This window comes from Staurois parvus, unplaced genomic scaffold (genome assembly GCF_062004578.1).
Source record: "Staurois parvus isolate SC_StPar_1 unplaced genomic scaffold, SC_StPar_1.0 ptg001227l, whole genome shotgun sequence".
NCBI classification, from domain to species: Eukaryota; Metazoa; Chordata; class Amphibia; order Anura; family Ranidae; genus Staurois; species Staurois parvus.
Window position 1 is genome coordinate 691,648 of NW_028319023.1, and position 17,820 is coordinate 709,467.

Below are 17,820 nucleotides of genomic sequence, written 5' to 3' on the forward strand. Positions count from 1 at the left end.
TCTGACTGGGCCACTCCAGAAGGCGTATTCTGTGCTGTTGCAGCCATTGTTTTGTTGAATTACTTGTATGCTTTGGGTCATTGTCCTGTTGCATCACCCATCCTCTGCGGAGCTTCAGTTGGCGGACAGATGGTCCTACGTTTTCCTGCAAAATGTCTTGATAAACTCTGGAATTCATTTTCCCATCAATGACAACAATCCGTCCAGGCCCTGAGGCAGCAAAGCAGCCCCAAACCATGATGCTCCCTCCGCCATGTTTCACAGTGGGGATGAGGTTTTGATGTTGGTGTGCTGTGCCTTTTTTTCTCCACACATAGTGTTGTGTGTTCTTCCCAAACAACTCAATCTTGGTTTCATCTGTCCACAGTATATTCTGCCAGTAGTGCTGTGGAACATCCAGGTGCTCTTTTGCAAACTTCAAACGTGCTGCAATATTCTTTTTGGACAGCAATGGCTTCCTCCGTGGTGTCCTCCCATGTACTCCATTCTTGTTTAAGGTTTTCCTTATTGTAGATGTGTCAACAAAAATGTTAGCATGTGCCAGAGATTTCTGTAGGTCTTTAGCTGACACTCTGGGATTCTTCTTTACCTCATGCAGCATTCTGCGCTGTGCTCTTGCAGTCATTTTTACAGGACGACCACGCCAAGGGAGAGTAGCAACAGTGCTAAACTTTCTCCATTTGCAGACAGTCTGTCTTACCGTGGACACATGAACATCAAGGCTTTTGGAGATACTTTTGTAACCCTTTCCAGCTTCATGGAAGTCAACAATTCTTGATCGTAGGTCTTCTGAGAGCTCTTTTCTGCGAGGCATGGTTCACATCAGACAGTGCTTCTTGAAACCAGTAAACCCAAAACAGGTGTGTGTTTTTTAAGAGCAGGACAGCTGTCAGCAACACATCCAATATCATCACACTGATTGGAGTCAAGGTTGGCTCACTCCTGGCTCCAATTAGCTCTGGGAGAAGTCATTAAGCTAGGGCCTCACATACTTTTTCCTCCCTGCACTGTGAATGTTTACATGTTATGTGCAATTAAACCATGGCAACATCTAATGTTTGTGTAGTATTATGTTCAGCAGACTGTGTTCTTCTATTGTTGTGACTTAGATGACGTTCAGAGCACATTTTATGCCCAATTCATGCAAAACTCCACGTAATCCCAAGGGGTTCACATACTTTTTCTTGCAACTGTATATATTAGAGTTCTTTTCCTCTTCTCTTCCCAAGCCAGTAATCTCTTATCTTCTTCCAGATGTCTTAAAATCCCCCTGGGAATCCCCCTGGGAATCCCCCTGCTCTTCTTTACAGGATTTTTTAGCTACATATCACACAGTCCAAGACACCATAGAATTCACATTTTACTATTAACTTAGGCCATCTTCACTCACCCTCCTTCATGTATATTCTCCTGTGAGCTGGCCCCAGACCACGACTGTCCACCTCTCTCTCCTAGAATATGTCCCGGGGGATTCCTACAGGGTTCCTTCAGTCCTCTGACATCTGCTGATGGCTGTTCGACCGCTGCCTCCGCTGCTTCTGCTGCCCAGTGGGTTAGGGAGTAAGTCGACCTCTTCCTCTCCTCCCTGAATGCCGGCCGGCTTCTCCCCTTCCCAATGCTACTTTGCGGCAGACCACGTGGTCACGCCGCATCACTCCGTCACCTCGGCAGCTCCACTGCCGTCTCTCAGGTCTTCGGGGGATCGTCTCCTAGGGATCGGGGCCAGTCTCCACTCCCGCCCCTCTCCCAGCTACAGCATCTCATGTCCCAGGCCCAGCCGACTCAGGTAGGTCTCCACGCACCGCTACATGCGGGTTCTCGGGGTGGTGGCTATGGAGGTTTACCGAAGAGCACTCACCGCGTGCTCTCCTGCACCGCCATGCTCAGGCTCCGCCCCTCTCTCTATCTCCCGTCTGATCGATGTTTATAAACAATGTTACTTTGTATCTCTCTATCTCCCATTTGATCGTTGTTTATTAACAATGTTAAAGCAAGCAAATACAAACCTTATATATGATGAGGTCAGTGAGCAGCATTACAGCAGTCTTTGTTTTTGAGTCCCCCCCGTAACCTTCTTTTATCTTTGATCCCACCAGTAGATCCCTTATTTTCTCCTCCTGTAATACGGTGGCAATGTTGACTTATGTACATCTCTCCGGTTCAGGCGCAGTCTACGGTGCAGGTTACGGTGGATCAGCTCCAGTACTTGCGCTGGCCGGATCATGGGGTGCCCAGGAACACGTCTGACCTGGTGCAACTGATAGAACTGATGGACAAGTGTAGGACCCCCGGGTCCGGACCCACCATCGTACATTGCAGGTATGGTGCTAGGTACAGTTTGCATCCATAAAAGTACATTGCCCTGGGTAGTGTTTATTTCCTATTATCATCAGCTCCATCTAGTGTCCATAATATGATATTTTCCTGATTGCAGTATTTCAGGAACGTACCATTTTACAGTGGGGCAAAAAAGTATTTAGTCAGCCACCAATTGTGCAAGTTCTCCCACTTACAAAGATGAGAGAGGCCTGTAATTGGCATCATAGGGAGACCTCAACTATGAGAGACAAAATGAGAAAACAAATCCAGACAATCTCATTGGCTGATCTGGAAAGAATTTATCTGCAAATTATGGTGGAAAATAAGTATTTGGTCACCTACAAACAAGCAAGATTTCTGGCTCTCACAGACCTGGACCTTCTTCTTTAAGAGGCTCCTCTGTCCTGCACTCATTACCTGTATCAATGGCACCTGTTTGAACTTGTTATCAGTATAAAAGACACCTGTCCACAACCTCAAACAGTCACACTCCAAACTCCACTATGGTGAAGACCAAAGAGCTGTCGAAGGACACCAGAAACAAAATTGTAAACCTGCACCAGGCTGGGAAGACTGAATCTGCAATAGGCAAGCAGCTTGGTGTGAACAAATCAACTGTGGGACCAATAATTAGAAAATGGAAGACATACAAGACCACTGATAATCTCCCTCCATCTGGGGCTCCACGCAAGATCTCACCCCGTGGGGTCAAAATGATCACAAGAACGGTGAGCAAAAATCCCAGGACCACACGGGGGACCTAGTGAATGACCTGCAGAGAGCTGGGACCAATGTAACAAAGGCTACCATCAGTAACACACTACGCCGCCAGGGACTCAGATCCTGCAGTGCCAGACGTGTCCCCCTGCTTAAGCCAGTACATGTCGGGGCCCGTCTGAAGTTTGCTAGAGAGCATTTGGATGATCCAGAAGAGGATTGGGAGAATGTCATATGGTCAGACGAAACCAAAATAGAACTGTTTGGTAGAAACACAACTCGTCGTGTTTGGAGGAGAGAGAATGCTGAGTTGCATCCAAAGAACACCATACCTACTGTGAAGCATGGGGGTGACAACATCATGCTTTGGGGCTGATTCTCTGCAAAGGGACCAGGACTACTGATCCATGTACAGGACAGAATGAATGGGGCCATGTATCGTGAGATTTTGAGTGCAAACCTCCTTCCATCAGCAAGGGCAACGTGGCTGGGTCTTCCAACATGACAATGATCCCAAACATACCGCCCGGGCAACGAAGGAGTGGCTTCGTAAGAAGCATTTCAAGGTCCTGGAGTGGCCTAGCCAGTCTCCAGATCTCAACTCCATAGAAAACCTTTGGAAGGAGTTAAAAGTCCGTGTTGCCCAGCGACAGCCCCAAAACATCACTGCTCTAGAGGAGATCTGCATGGAGGATGGGCCAACATACCAGCAACAGTGTGTGCCAACCTTGTGAAGACTTCCAGGAAACGTCTGACCTCTGTCATTGCCAACAAAGGATATATAACAAAGTATTGACATGAACTTTTCATATTCACCAAATACTTATTTTCCACCATAATTTGCAAATAAATTCTTTTCAGATCAGCCAATGTGATTGTCTGGATTTGTTTTCTCATTTTGTCTCTCATAGTTGAGGTCTCCCTATGATGCCAATTACAGGCCTCTCTCATCTTTGTAAGTGGGAGAACTTGCACAATTGGTGGGGACTAAATACTTTTTTGCCCCACTGTATGGCCTTTGGAGGGAGCTAACGATCATAGGAAATACTTTTATTATGGGGATTAATCATGGTGGCTGTGCTGAGCCATTCACACAGCAAATTGTTTATTATTAGACTCCTTTGAGTCTTGTATTCCTGGCTTCATGTAGGGGGCATGCTTTCTTTGGGGGGGTCAAGTAATTTCTTTCTTCCTATAAATGCAATTCACACCCCAGTGGTCTTCCATGTTTGCAGTGCTGGGATTGGCAGAACGGGCACATTTATAGCACTGGATATTCTCCTGAAGATGGCGCATGCGGTGAAGAAAGTGAATGTCTATAAGTGTGTGTCAGAGCTGCGGAAGAAGAGAGTGAAGATGGTGCAGGAAAAGGTTTGTTCATGTTCTATTGTCCTCCTTTATGTCACACCACTGACTTCATCATCACATGACACCTAATCCAATGTCACCTGATTCCCTATTCTCCCTGATAGACAACGAAGAGCTAATAAATGGCTATAGATCAGCAATGGGCAAACTACGACCTTTTAATCCGGCCCGCGGAGCTAGGCTCCTCTCACAGTCCGCCCTGAAGTCCCCAAGTCCCCCCTGTGTCAATTCACTTACCTTTGCTCCGCGCGTTCCTCTCGCCGTGTCCCGCGCCGTTCCGGTGCAGCATGAAAATCTGTCTCCTATGAGGATCTGTCCCCCTCGACGTATCTGCGCATGTGCCGGAGATCGCCGATTGGCTGCTAATGCCTGAAACTGGCACATGCGCAGATACGTCGAGGGGGACAGATCCTCATAGGAGACAGATTTTCATGCTGCACCGGAACGGCGCGGGACACGGCGAGAGGAACGCGCGGAGCAAAGGTAAGTGAATTGACACAGGGGGGACTTGGGGACTTAATATGGGGGATGAATTAATATGGGGAATGAATTACTATATGGGGGATGAATTACTATGGGGGATGAATTACTATATGGGGGATGAATTACTATGGGGGATGAATTACTATATGGGGGACGAATTACTATATGGGGGATGAATTACTATGGGGGATGAATTACTATATGGGGGATGAATTACTATGGGGGATGAATTACTATGGGGGATGAATTACTATGGGGGATGAATTACTATATGGGGATGAATTACTATGGGGGATGAATTACTATGGGGGATGTATTACTATATGGGGGATGAATTACTATGGGGGATGAATTACTATATGGGGGATGAATTACTATGGGGGATGAATTACTATGGGGGATGTATTACTATATGGGGGATGAATTACTATATGGGGGATGAATTACTATATGGGGGATGAATTACTATGGGGGATGAATTGCTATGGGGGATGAATTACTATATGGGGGATGAATTACTATGGGGGATGAATTACTATATGGGGGATGAATTACTATATGGGGGATGAATTACTATATGGGGGATGAATTACTATAGGGGGGATGAATTACTATATGGGGGATGAATTACTATATGGGGGATGAATTGCTATGGGGGATGAATTGCTATGGGGGATGAATTACTATAGGGGGGGTGAATTAATATGGGGGATGAATTACTATGGGGGATGAATTACTATATGGGGGCTGAATTACTATGGGGGATGAATTACTATATGGGGGATGAATTACTATGGGGGATGAATTACTATATGGGGGATGAATTACTATATGGGGGATGAATTATTATGGGGGAAGAATTAATATGGGGGATGAATTACTATGGGGGATGAATTACTATATGGGGATGAATTACTATGGGGGATGAATTACTATGGGGGATGTATTACTATATGGGGGATGAATTACTATGGGGGATGAATTACTATATGGGGGATGAATTACTATGGGGGATGAATTACTATATGGGGGATGAATTACTATATGGGGGATGAATTACTATATGGGGGATGAATTACTATGGGGGATGAATTACTATGGGGGATGAATTACTATATGGGGGATGAATTACTATGGGGGATGAATTACTATATGGGGGATGAATTACTATGGGGGATGAATTACTATATGGGGGATGAATTACTATATGGGGGATGAATTACTATAGGGGGGATGAATTACTATATGGGGGATGAATTACTATATGGGGGATGAATTGCTATGGGGGATGAATTGCTATGGGGGATGAATTACTATAGGGGGGATGAATTAATATGGGGGATGAATTACTATGGGGGATGAATTACTATATGGGGGATGAATTACTATGGGGGATGAATTACTATGGGGGATGAATTACTATATGGGGGATGAATTACTATGGGAGATGAATTACTATATGGGGGATGAATTACTATGGGGGATGAATTACTATATGGGGGATGAATTACTATATGGGGGATGAATTACTATATGGGGGATGAATTGCTATGGGGGATGAATTGCTATGGGGGATGAATTACTATAGGGGGGATGAATTAATATGGGGGATGAATTACTATGGGGGATGAATTACTATATGGGGGATGAATTACTATAGGGGGGATGAATTACTATATGGGGGATGAATTACTATATGGGGGATGAATTGCTATGGGGGATGAATTGCTATGGGGGATGAATTACTATAGGGGGGATGAATTAATATGGGGGATGAATTACTATGGGGGATGAATTACTATATTTGGGATGAATTACTATGGGGGATGAATTACTATATGGGGGATGAATTACTATATGGGGGCTGAATTACTATATGGGGGCTGAATTACTATGGGGGATGAATTACTATATGGGGGATGAATTACTATATGGGGGATGAATTACTATATGTGGGGATGAATTACTATATGGGGGATGAATTACTATGGGGAATGAATTACTATATGGGGGATGAATTACTATAGGGGGGATGAATTACTATAGGGGGGATGAATTACTATTGGGGGGATGAATTACTATATGGGGGATGAATTACTATATGGGGGATGAATTACTATATGGGGGATGAATTACTATAAGGGGGATGAATTACTATATGGGGGATGAATTACTATATGGGGGATGAATTACTATGGGGGATGAATTACTATATGGGGGATGAATTACTATGGGGGATGAATTACTATATGGGGGATGAATTACTATATGGGGGATGAATTACTATATGGGGGATTAATTACTATGCTTACTATGGGGGAATATTACTATACTTACTATGGATGACACATACACATTATTCATCTACTCTTGGTCCGGCCCCCCGGGTCCAATATATGAACCCATTGCGGCCCTCGAGTCAAAAAGTTTGCCCACCCCTGCTATAGATGATACTCTTTATTATTTATATAGCTCTGACATATACCACAGCGCTGTACAGAGATCACTGAGCCAGTCACATTAGTCTCTGTACCAGAGGAGCTTACACTCTAATGTCCCCTCCCCCCACAGTCACATCAGTCTCTGTACCAGAGGAGCTTACACTCTAATGTCTCCTCCCCCACAGTCACACACTATTATTATTATTATACATTTAGCTCTGACATATACCGCAGCGCTGTACAGAGAACACTGAGTCAGTCACATCAGTCTCTGTACCAGAGGAGCTTACACTCTAATGTCCCCTCCCCCGCAGTCACATCAGTCTCTGTACAGAGGAGCTTACACTCTAATGTCCCCTCCCCCGCAGTCACATCAGTCTCTGTACAGAGGAGCTTACACTCTAATGTCCCCTCCCCCACAGTCACATCAGTCTCTGTACCAGAGGAGCTTACACTCTAATGTCCCCTTCCCCACAGTCACATCAGTCTCTGTACCAGAGGAGCTTACACTCTAATGTCCCCTCCCCCCACAGTCACATCAGTCTCTGTACCAGAGGAGCTTACGCTCTAATGTTGCCTCCCCCACAGTCCCATCAGTCTCTGTACCAGAGGAGCTTACACTCTAATGTTCCCTCCCCACACAGTCCCATCAGTCTCTGCACCAGAGGAGCTTACTAATGTCCCCTCCCCCACAGTCACCTCAGTCTCTGTACCAAAGGAGCTTACATTCTAATGTCCCCCCACAGCCTCTCTATTCCTCATGACTTCACCAGATGACAATGGTCAGAATATATGATCTTTCCCCCCTCCCGGTAGGAGCAGTACATCTTCCTCTATGATGCCTTGCTGGAAGCTCTCCTCTGTGGGAACACCATTGTTCCGGTATCGGACATCCAGAAACACATCCGTCACATGTCAGTACGGGATAGGAGGACCAACATGAGCGGGTACGACAAGGAATTCCAGGTAATGAGACAGTTGTGTTCATATAAAGTGAATTTGTATAGTGGAAGCAAACACCACATATGATGAGCCAACGCTTTCTACACGAGATCACCACTTAGTGTGTCCTCTCCACCACCAACACTGGAGGCCGTCACATCTCCATAAAACAACCCAACCCTCAGTGGACTTTATTAATGGTACCTCATTCAGTCAGGAATTTATTTGATATTGGCTCTCCAAGAACTTTTTATCCACTGAAGCACTACCCCCTTAGGAGGTGCTGACATTTTGGGTCCCCCTATTGTCCCGCACAGCTAGGCAACATGCAGTCCCTTCCAGACTTGTACTTCAGAGACAATAACAGAGACAGTCCTTGAACTTTTTTTTTAGGTTTTATTAGGAGATTGGAACATGGATGGGGATGAGGAATGCATGGGATGCCCAAGGAACTGTTGAGCTGAGGACAACTTCCTGAAACTATGCACAAGTGCTCAGAAGGGTTTCTCTTCTAGGAGAGCTATCCAGTCTCTCCTGGTGTAGGAATCCCTGGACAAGGGGATCTAGTGTCTGACACTTTAAAAGCACAGTCCAGCCGGGGGCTAGTCAGGTTTCCCACCCAAATGCCCTCTCCCCTGCTCCAGTCCAGGAGATGTAGAAGTACTCACTGTCCCTCTTCTGCAAGCTGCAGGTTGGCAGCTGCCTTCAGGCCTTCTGCTGAGATGGCTCCTTCAATAGCTCCACAGATGGTCCTCTTTCAGGGGGCTGGGGAGCTCCACAGTTGGTCCTCTCTCAGGGGGCTGGGGAGCTCCACAGATGGTTCTCTCTCAGGTAGCTGGGGAGGTTCAGCTTTCCCTCTGTCAAGTCTATCCTCGTAGCAGGCCCCTTTCCTAAGCCCCATCCCAGGCTCCACACTCCAGCCCCTGCTCTCAAATCTTCCACCTGAACTTTCCCTCTTCTACTGAGCAGGCTCATCTCTGCCTAAAAGCTGTGCCAACCCCTTGCCAAACCTCCTGCTTGGGGACTGTTTGAGATCCTTTAGGCAAACAGCCCAGCCACTCGTCACCCCCGCCCACTGAGCTTTAGAGACTTCTCCAAATCTCTAGATCAGGGGAAGGTTTCAGAGAGTTGATCTGCAGAGCCTCTCAGCCCTGACCCAAATTTGACCCCTCTGGCTATTTCTTCCAGCTGCTATTCAGCCTCCTGTCTAAAAAATAATTATCTAACTCCCCCTAGTTTTCCAAGGAGGGTGCTAAACATGTTAAAGGGAATCTGTCACACTGCCCATCCCAGGTATGGCAACAGGTTCTCCTGATAGGTCGACCACTACGCCTGGTAACTCTGCTGGGTTCCTCTTCTAGAGCCATGACTCTAATTCCTATGTAAGCTCCATGTTGGTCATAGATAGAGCTTACACAGGTGTACATTTGGTATGTCGACTGTAAGGTTGCCAAGTATACCAGATCTTGTGGAACAGTCCAGTGTCCTGCAGTGCCCATGTCCTTTGGGCTGTCCCATATGATTCAGGACACTGAGAAGAAGTTTCAGGAACTGGCTGGTGTTGTGGCGGCTGCCATTGCCTGGTGCAGTCACTTCTACTTCCTCTGTATCCATCTGCCAGACCTCAGATTCTGAAGCTGTGTGAGTGGCACACATAATCCATGTATAATCCAGTGTGTGACTCAAGCAGGAAGTCCACACTGGACAGAAGTCTCAGAGGACCTTCTACTGGTTCATAAACTGAACCTCTGGATACCTCAATCTACAGAGTTCTCACACCTGTGGAGTGTGGTGCTCTATACTGCTCTGTATATGTGCATTGGTGTGCACTGAAGAGGACAATACCTTACTGTGTGTTATACATTGAACTGTATGTTGCTTATTCCACAATTCCTCATTCTGTACACCGTCCTGTACCTTCTCTACTCCACACCACCTCATTCAAAATTTTTGGTCATAATTCTTCTATGTCATATATAAAAGATAATATGCACTATATTGCCAAACGTATTGGAGCCGCCGGCCTTTCCACACATGTGACCTTTAATGTCCTTACAGTCTTAGTTCGTAGGGTTCAATATTGAGTTGGCCTTTGCAGCTATAACAGCTTCAGCTCTTCTGGGAAGGCCGTCCACAAGGTTTAGGAGGGTGTCTATGGGAAGGTTGGACCATTCTTCCAGAAGCACATTTGTCAGGTCAGGCACTGATGTCGGGGGAGGAGGCCTGGCTCGCAGTCTCCGCTCTAATTCTATGAGGTTGAGGTCAAGACTCCACCCCAAACTGGCTCCTCCATGTCTTTATGGACATTGCTTTGTGCACTGGTGCGCAGTCATGTTGAGGGGGCCATCCCCAAACTCTTCCCACAAAGTTGGGAGCATGAAATTGTCCAAAATGTCTTGATATGCTGATGCATTAAGAATTCCCTTCATTGGAACTAAGGGGCCAAGCCCAACCCCTGAAAAACAACCCCACACCATAATTTACCAACCAAACTTTACACTTGGCACAATGCAGTCAGGCAAGTACCGTTCTCCTGGCAACCGCCAAACCCAGACACGTCCATCTGATTGCCAGACAGAAGCATGATTGGTCACTCCAGAGAACACGTCTCCACTGCTCTAGAGTCCAGTGGTGGCGTGCTTTACACCACGGAATCCAACGCTTTGCATTGTACTTGGTGATGGAAGGCTTGGATGCAGCTGCTCGGCCATGGAAACCCATTCCATGAAGCTCTCTACACACTGTTGTTGGGCTCATCTGAAGGCCACACCAAGTTTGGAGGTCTTTAGCTATTGACTCTGCAGACAGTTGGCGACTTATGCGCACTGTGCGCTTCAGCATGACATGTGACGTGGCCTACCACTTGGTGGCTGTTGTTCCCAGTCGCTTCCACTTTGTTATAATCCCACTAACAGTTGAGCGTGGAATATTTAGTAGCCAGGAAATGTCACGGATGGACTTATTGCCCAGGTGACCACCTATCACGGGACCACGCTTGGAGTCACTGAGCTCCTGAGAGCGACCCATTCTTTCACCAATGTTTGTAGAAGCAGTCTGCCTGCCTGCCTAGGGGCTTGATTGTATACACCTGTGTCCATGGAGATGAATGGACCACCAGAATCACATAATTGGGAGGGGATTGGAACACCTGAATCACATAATTGGGAGGGGATTGGAACACCTGAATCACATAATTGGGAGGGGATTGGAACACCTGAATCACATGATTGGGAGGGCGGGGACAATACTTTTGGCAATATAGTGTAAATCTTTAATAAAATTATTTTCCTTTCAGGATCTGGAGAAACTCACAGAATTATATCAGATCTATCAATGTAAAGAAGGAAATAAGCTGGAAAACCTGGAGAAAAATCGCAACCCCAATATCCTGCCAGGTGATATGACTGTTTTATTGGGGAACAATGTAATTTTTTGGGGGCAATTGTGTCTTTTTTTTTTTCTTTTTATTTAAATAAATTATGTATTTTATTAATTATCGATTAACCACTTGCCGTTTGGAGCAATTTTTTTTTTCACACTCAAATCAGCATTTTTTACTAGAAGACTACTTGGAAGTTCCAAACATTATATACAGTATATTTTTTAAAAAAAGACCTCGGAGAATAAAATTGTGGCTGTAGCAATGTTTTATGTAGCAAATTTTTTATGTCGCAATGATATTTGCCACAGTCATTTACAAGTGCATATCTTCAGGGAAAAAATGCACCAAAATGAATGTTAATGCAGAAAACACAGAATAGAATATCCATACTTGATAGTAAAATATAAAAGATGGGGTTTTGTCAAGTAATAAGATACCAAATATGTAAAATTGGGCTCACCTGTGAAATAGTGACAGACTACAGTACCTGAAATTGCACATAGGTGGCGCTATATAAACCTTTACAGCTTATCCTTTCAATGATAACCGCGAGTTACGGTCCTAGAATTATTGTTCTCACTCGTAAACTCGCTGTTTACGATGATACATCACGTGTGGTACAACCACTGCTTTTAGACACAGAACCTATTATTATTTTTGTTTATTTTATAAAAGTTTTTTTTATACTTTTTTTTTTTCCTTATTGCTATCACGGGGGGGTTAACAAGCCTCCTATGTGGTAGCCTGGACAGGAGACAGATCCTCTTTATGGAGATATCAGGGGTCTATCAGCTCCCTGATGTCTCCCTTGCCTTCCAAAGTAGCTATTCAAGCACAGCTTGTGCTTGTTTGGTTGCTATACATGTGCGGTTTGTTTTTGTTCTGAATCGAAATTCGGAAAAATGTTTCATTATTCGAATATTCAGGGCGCCTCTCTTCTGTCATTTTGTATCCAACGTACAGAAACTGCTTCAAGTTCTACACTGAGGCTGCCATTTGTGCATTCAGACTTTTTATATACGGATGACATATATTCCACTTCATGTGATATTTGATCTCTTTACAGGAATGTAGAATTATACATGATTTTGGTATTGCACCTATCCCTGTTTTTTTTTAGATGTACACTCACCAGCCACTTTATTAGGTCCACCTTGCCAGTTCCAGGTTGGACCCCCTTTTGCCTTCATTCTTCTTGGCATAGATCCAACAAGGTATTGGAAACATTCTTCAGAGATGTTGGTCCATATTGACATAATGGCATCACATAGTTGCTGCAGATTTGTCGGCTGCACATCCATGAACCATTGATACAAGGCAGGATGGATCCTCCACACCATGACACCACTACCACCAGCCTGAACCGTTGATACAAGGCAGGATGGATTCCCCACACCATGACACCACCAGCCTGAACCGTTGATACAAGTCAGGATGGATCCACCACACCATGACACCACCACCACCAGCCTGAACCGTTGATACAAGGCAGAATGGATCCACCACACCATGACACCACCAGCCTGAACCGTTGATACAAGGCAGGATGGATCCTCCACACCATGACACCACCACCAGCCTGAACCGTTGATACCAGGCAGGATGGATTCTCCACACCGTGACATCACCACCACCAGCCTGAACCGTTGATACAAGGTAGGATGGATCCACCACACCATGACACCACCACCAGCCTGAACCGTTGATACAAGGCAGGATGGATCCTCCACACCATGACACCACCAGCCTGAGCTGTTGATACAAGGCAGGATGGATCCACCACACCATGACACCTCCAGCCTGAACCATTGATACATGGCAGGATGGATCCACCACACCGTGACACCACCAGCCTGAACCGTTGATACAAGGCAGGATGGATCCATGCTTTCTTGTTTTTTTACACCAAATTCTGACCCTACCATCTGAATGGCGCAGCTGAAATCCAGACTCATCAGACCAGGCAACGTTTTTACAATCTTCTATTGTCCAATCTTGGTGAGCCTGTGCCAATTGTAGCCTCCGTTACCTGTTCTTAACTGACAGGAGTGGCACCCAGAGTGGTCTTCTGCTGCTGCTGTAGTCCATCTGCTTCAAGGTTGGACGTGTTGGGCATTCAGAGATGGTATTGTGCATACCTTGGTTGTAACGAGTGGTTATGGGAGTTACTGTTGCCTTTCTATCATCTCCAACCAGTCTGCCCATTTTCCTCTGACATCAACAAGGCATTTTCCTTCACCCAACTGCTTCTCACTGGATATTTTCTCTTTTTCAGACCATTCTCTGTAGAGATGGTTGTACATGAAAATCCCAGTAGATCAGCAGTTTTTGAAATACTCAGAAATACTCAGACCAGCCCATCTGGCACCAACATTAATGCCATATTCAAAGTCCATTAAATTCCCATTCTGATCCTCGGTTTGAACATCATCAAGTCTTCCCCACATCTGCATGCCTAAATGCATTGAGTTGCTGCCATGTGATTGGCTAATTAGCAATTTGTGTTACCAAGCAATTGAGCAGGTGGGCCTAATAAAGTGCCTGCTGAGTGTATATATTGTGATATTATGGTGACCTTGAGTTGAGGGGCTCCAGGGTTCCTACCCTAGAGATGGTTGTGCGTGCAAATCCCAGTAGATCAGCAGTTTTTAAACACTCAGACCAGCCCGTCTGGCACCAACAAGCATGCCACGTTCAAAGTCACTTCAATCCCCTTTCTTCCCCATTCTGATGCTCGGTTTGAACTTCAGCAAGTGGTCTTCACCACATCTACATGCCTAAATGCATTGAGTTGCAGCCGTGTGATTGGCTGATTAGCAATTTGTGTCAGCAAGCAATTGGACAGGTGCACCTAATAAAGTGGCCAGTGAGTGTATATTTGAAGTAAAAAAAAAAGACTTTATTGCAACATTTGGAGATCCTGTTATCATTTTTTCCTATGTCGCTGCCCAAATACCTCAAAGGCAGTTGGAAGTAGTACCTGGATCAAAATATTTCCAAATCAAACCTTATTTGTACGCAGTGTAGCCATGCATCAGTTAACTTGATAATAACTCTATGACTAAGTTGAATACCTAAAAAAAAATCTTTATTTAGATATATTGTATTTATTAGACACTGGCAATAATTTAGGGAAAATAACATTTCTACTCTTTACGATAAATGTATTATTATTTTTAATAATGCAACTGTATCTGACAATTACACTATCAAACAAGTGGTACTGCAGATCCCACAGCAGCAGGTAGGTGGCAGCGTTTACATTCAGGCTGAAGGTTTAATTGTCAATGAAGCTTCCAGCTCACATGTGATCACTATAACAAGCTGTGAGGTACAAGTCCTCCTTTACAGTCTGTGACTTTCCTCAGCTGTACTACTCTTACCATAAAGAACACCTTTGTATGCTGACCCTTCTAACCCTCCTAATATCCTTACAAAACTAAGAAACAGGTTTTTGGTGGGGATTTTACAGCCAAAAGATAAAGTAAAACTCTGACACATGGCCAGATGTCTTCTCATCTAAAGTGTTCTCTCTGTCTGCAGGTGATCACTGGCGGCCAGCCCTGATGTCCGCACTGAACACGCGGGGGGCTCCCGGATACATCAACGCTGTGTTTGTGAATGTAAGGATCATCCCAACTCAGTGCTTCCCGGTCACGGAAAAAGGCGGGATTATTATAAAGGAGCATCATTATTAGAAAGCAACATAAACATAGTATATTTATATATTATTGCATTTTTTAATATATATTATATATATATATATATATATATATATATATATATATATACTGTGTATTATATATATATTATATATATATATATATATATATATATTTATATATATATATATATATATATATGTGTATATATATATATACAGTGGGGATGGAAAGTTTGGGCACCCCAGCTAAAAATTTGTATTAATGTGCATAAAGAAGCCAAGGAAAGATGGAAAAATCTCCAAAAGGCATCAAATTACAGATGAGACATTCTTATAATATGTCAACAAAAGTTAGATTTTATTTCCATCATTTACACTTTCAAAATAACAGAAAACAAAAAAATGGCGTCTGCAAAAGTTTGGCCCCCTGCAGAGTTAATATCTTGTACTGCCCCCTTTGGCAAGTATCACAGCTTGTAAACGCTTTTTGTAGCCAGCCAAGAGTCTTTCAATTCTTCTTTGAGGTATCTTTGCCCATTCTTCCTTACAAAAGTCTTCCAGTTCTTTGAGATTTCTGGGCTGTCTGTCACGCACGGCTCTTTTAAGGTCTATCCATAGATTTTCAATGATGTTGAGGTCAGGAGATTGTGAAGGCCATGGCAAAACCTTCAGTTTACGCCTCTTGATGTAATCCCCCGTGGATTTTGAGGTGTGTTTAGGATCATTATCCATTTGTAGAAGCCATCCTCTCTTTAACTTCAGCTCTTTCACAGATGGCATCAAGTTACCATCCAAAATTTGCTGAAATTTTATTGAATCCATTTTTCCTTCTACTCGTGAGATGTTCCCTGTGCCACTGGCTGCAACACAACCCCAAAGCATGATTGATCCAACCCCATGCTTAACAGTTGGACAGAGGTTCTTTTCATTAAATTCTGTGCCCCTTCTTCTCCAAACGTACCTTTGCTCATTCCGGCCAAAAAGTTCAATTTTAACCTCATCGGTCCACAGAACTTGTTTCCAAAATGCATCAGGCTTGTCTATATGTTCATTTGCAAAGTTCAAACGATGATTTTTGTGGTGAGGACGTAGAAGAGGTTTTCTTCTGATGACTCTTCCATGAAGACCATATTTGTACAAGTATCTCTTTATAGTGGAATAGTGACCACAACTCCAGTGTCTGCCAGATCTTTCTGGAGGGATCGTGCAGTCAAACGTGGGTTTTGAATTGTTTTTCTCACAATCCTGCGAGCTGTTCTGTCTGATATTTTTCTTGGTCTTCCAGATCTTGCTTTAACTTCCACTGTTCCTGATGACTGCCATTTCTTAATTACATTCCGAACAGAGGATACTGACATCTGAAAACGCTTTGCTATCTTCTTATAGCCTTCTCCAGCTTTGTGAGCGTCAACTATTTTCAGTTTCAGTTTTCTAGACAACTGCTTAGAAGAACCCATGGTGCTGATTGTTGGGGCAAGGTCAGATGAGTCTGGGCATTTAAAACCTTTGAGATTGACATCACCTGGTCTTCCCAGACGATGATTGAGAACAATCCATGACACTGGCAGGTCTCAGCTTGGCAAAGGGGGCAGTGCATGCTATAAATTCTGCAGGGTGCCCAAACTTTTGCAGACGCCTTTTTTTTGTTTTCTGTTATTTTGAAAGTGTAAATGATGGAAATAAAATCTAACTTTTGTTGACATATTATAAGAATGTCTAATCTGTAATTTGATGCCTTTTGGAGATTTTTCCATCTTTCCTTGGCTTCTTTATGCACATTAATACAAATTTTTAGCTGGGGTGCCCAAACTTTCGATCCCCACTGTATATATAATATATACAGTATTCAGCATAAACGAGAACATCCCTTTTGAAAAGTAAGATTTTAATCAATCAAGAACATTTGTTCGGCTCATGACATGAAAGTAAGTTTAATAATCGAACTTTGATGACAAAATCTTCTGTTTTACACAAATGAGTTGATGCAAAAATGAATCCGCCCCACAACAAGAATTCCTCCATCTAGTATGTTGTATGACCTCCATGATTTGTAGAGACAGCACCAAGTCTTCTAGGCATGGAATGAACATGTTGGTGACATATTGCAACATCGATCTTTTTCCATTCATCAATAACAACCTCTTTTAGATACTGGAGGCTGGATGTTGAGTGATGCTCAACTTGTCTTTTCAGAACTCCCCATAGGTGTTGGATTGGGTTCAGATCAGGAGACATACTTGGCCACTGAATCACTTTCCCCCGTTCTTCTTCAGAAATGCAAACAGTGGCCTTAGATGTGTGTTTTGGATCATTGTCATGTTGGAAAAGTGCACGATGACCGAGAGCACGGAGTGATGGGAGCATCTTCTCCTTCAATATAGAGCAGTGCATCTGTGAATTCATGACACCATCAATGAAATGCAGCTCACTGACACAAACAGCACTCATGCAGCCCCAGAGAAGGACACTGCCACCACCATGTTTCACAGTAGGCACCATGCATT

The 17,820-nt window shown here is 44.1% G+C and overlaps 1 protein-coding gene across 1 annotated transcript in view; it reads left to right on the forward strand.

Moving 5' to 3' along the window:
- Positions 1-17,820, forward strand: part of LOC149438006 (receptor-type tyrosine-protein phosphatase kappa-like) — a 122,974-nt gene that overhangs the window by 85,599 nt on the left and 19,555 nt on the right. The window contains exons 20-24 of the mRNA XM_089660344.1: positions 2,165-2,319; positions 4,272-4,407; positions 8,145-8,294; positions 11,566-11,665; positions 15,196-15,275. Of these exons, the coding sequence (XP_089516470.1) occupies positions 2,165-2,319; positions 4,272-4,407; positions 8,145-8,294; positions 11,566-11,665; positions 15,196-15,275 (621 nt within the window). The remainder of the gene's footprint in view (positions 1-2,164; positions 2,320-4,271; positions 4,408-8,144; positions 8,295-11,565; positions 11,666-15,195; positions 15,276-17,820) is intronic.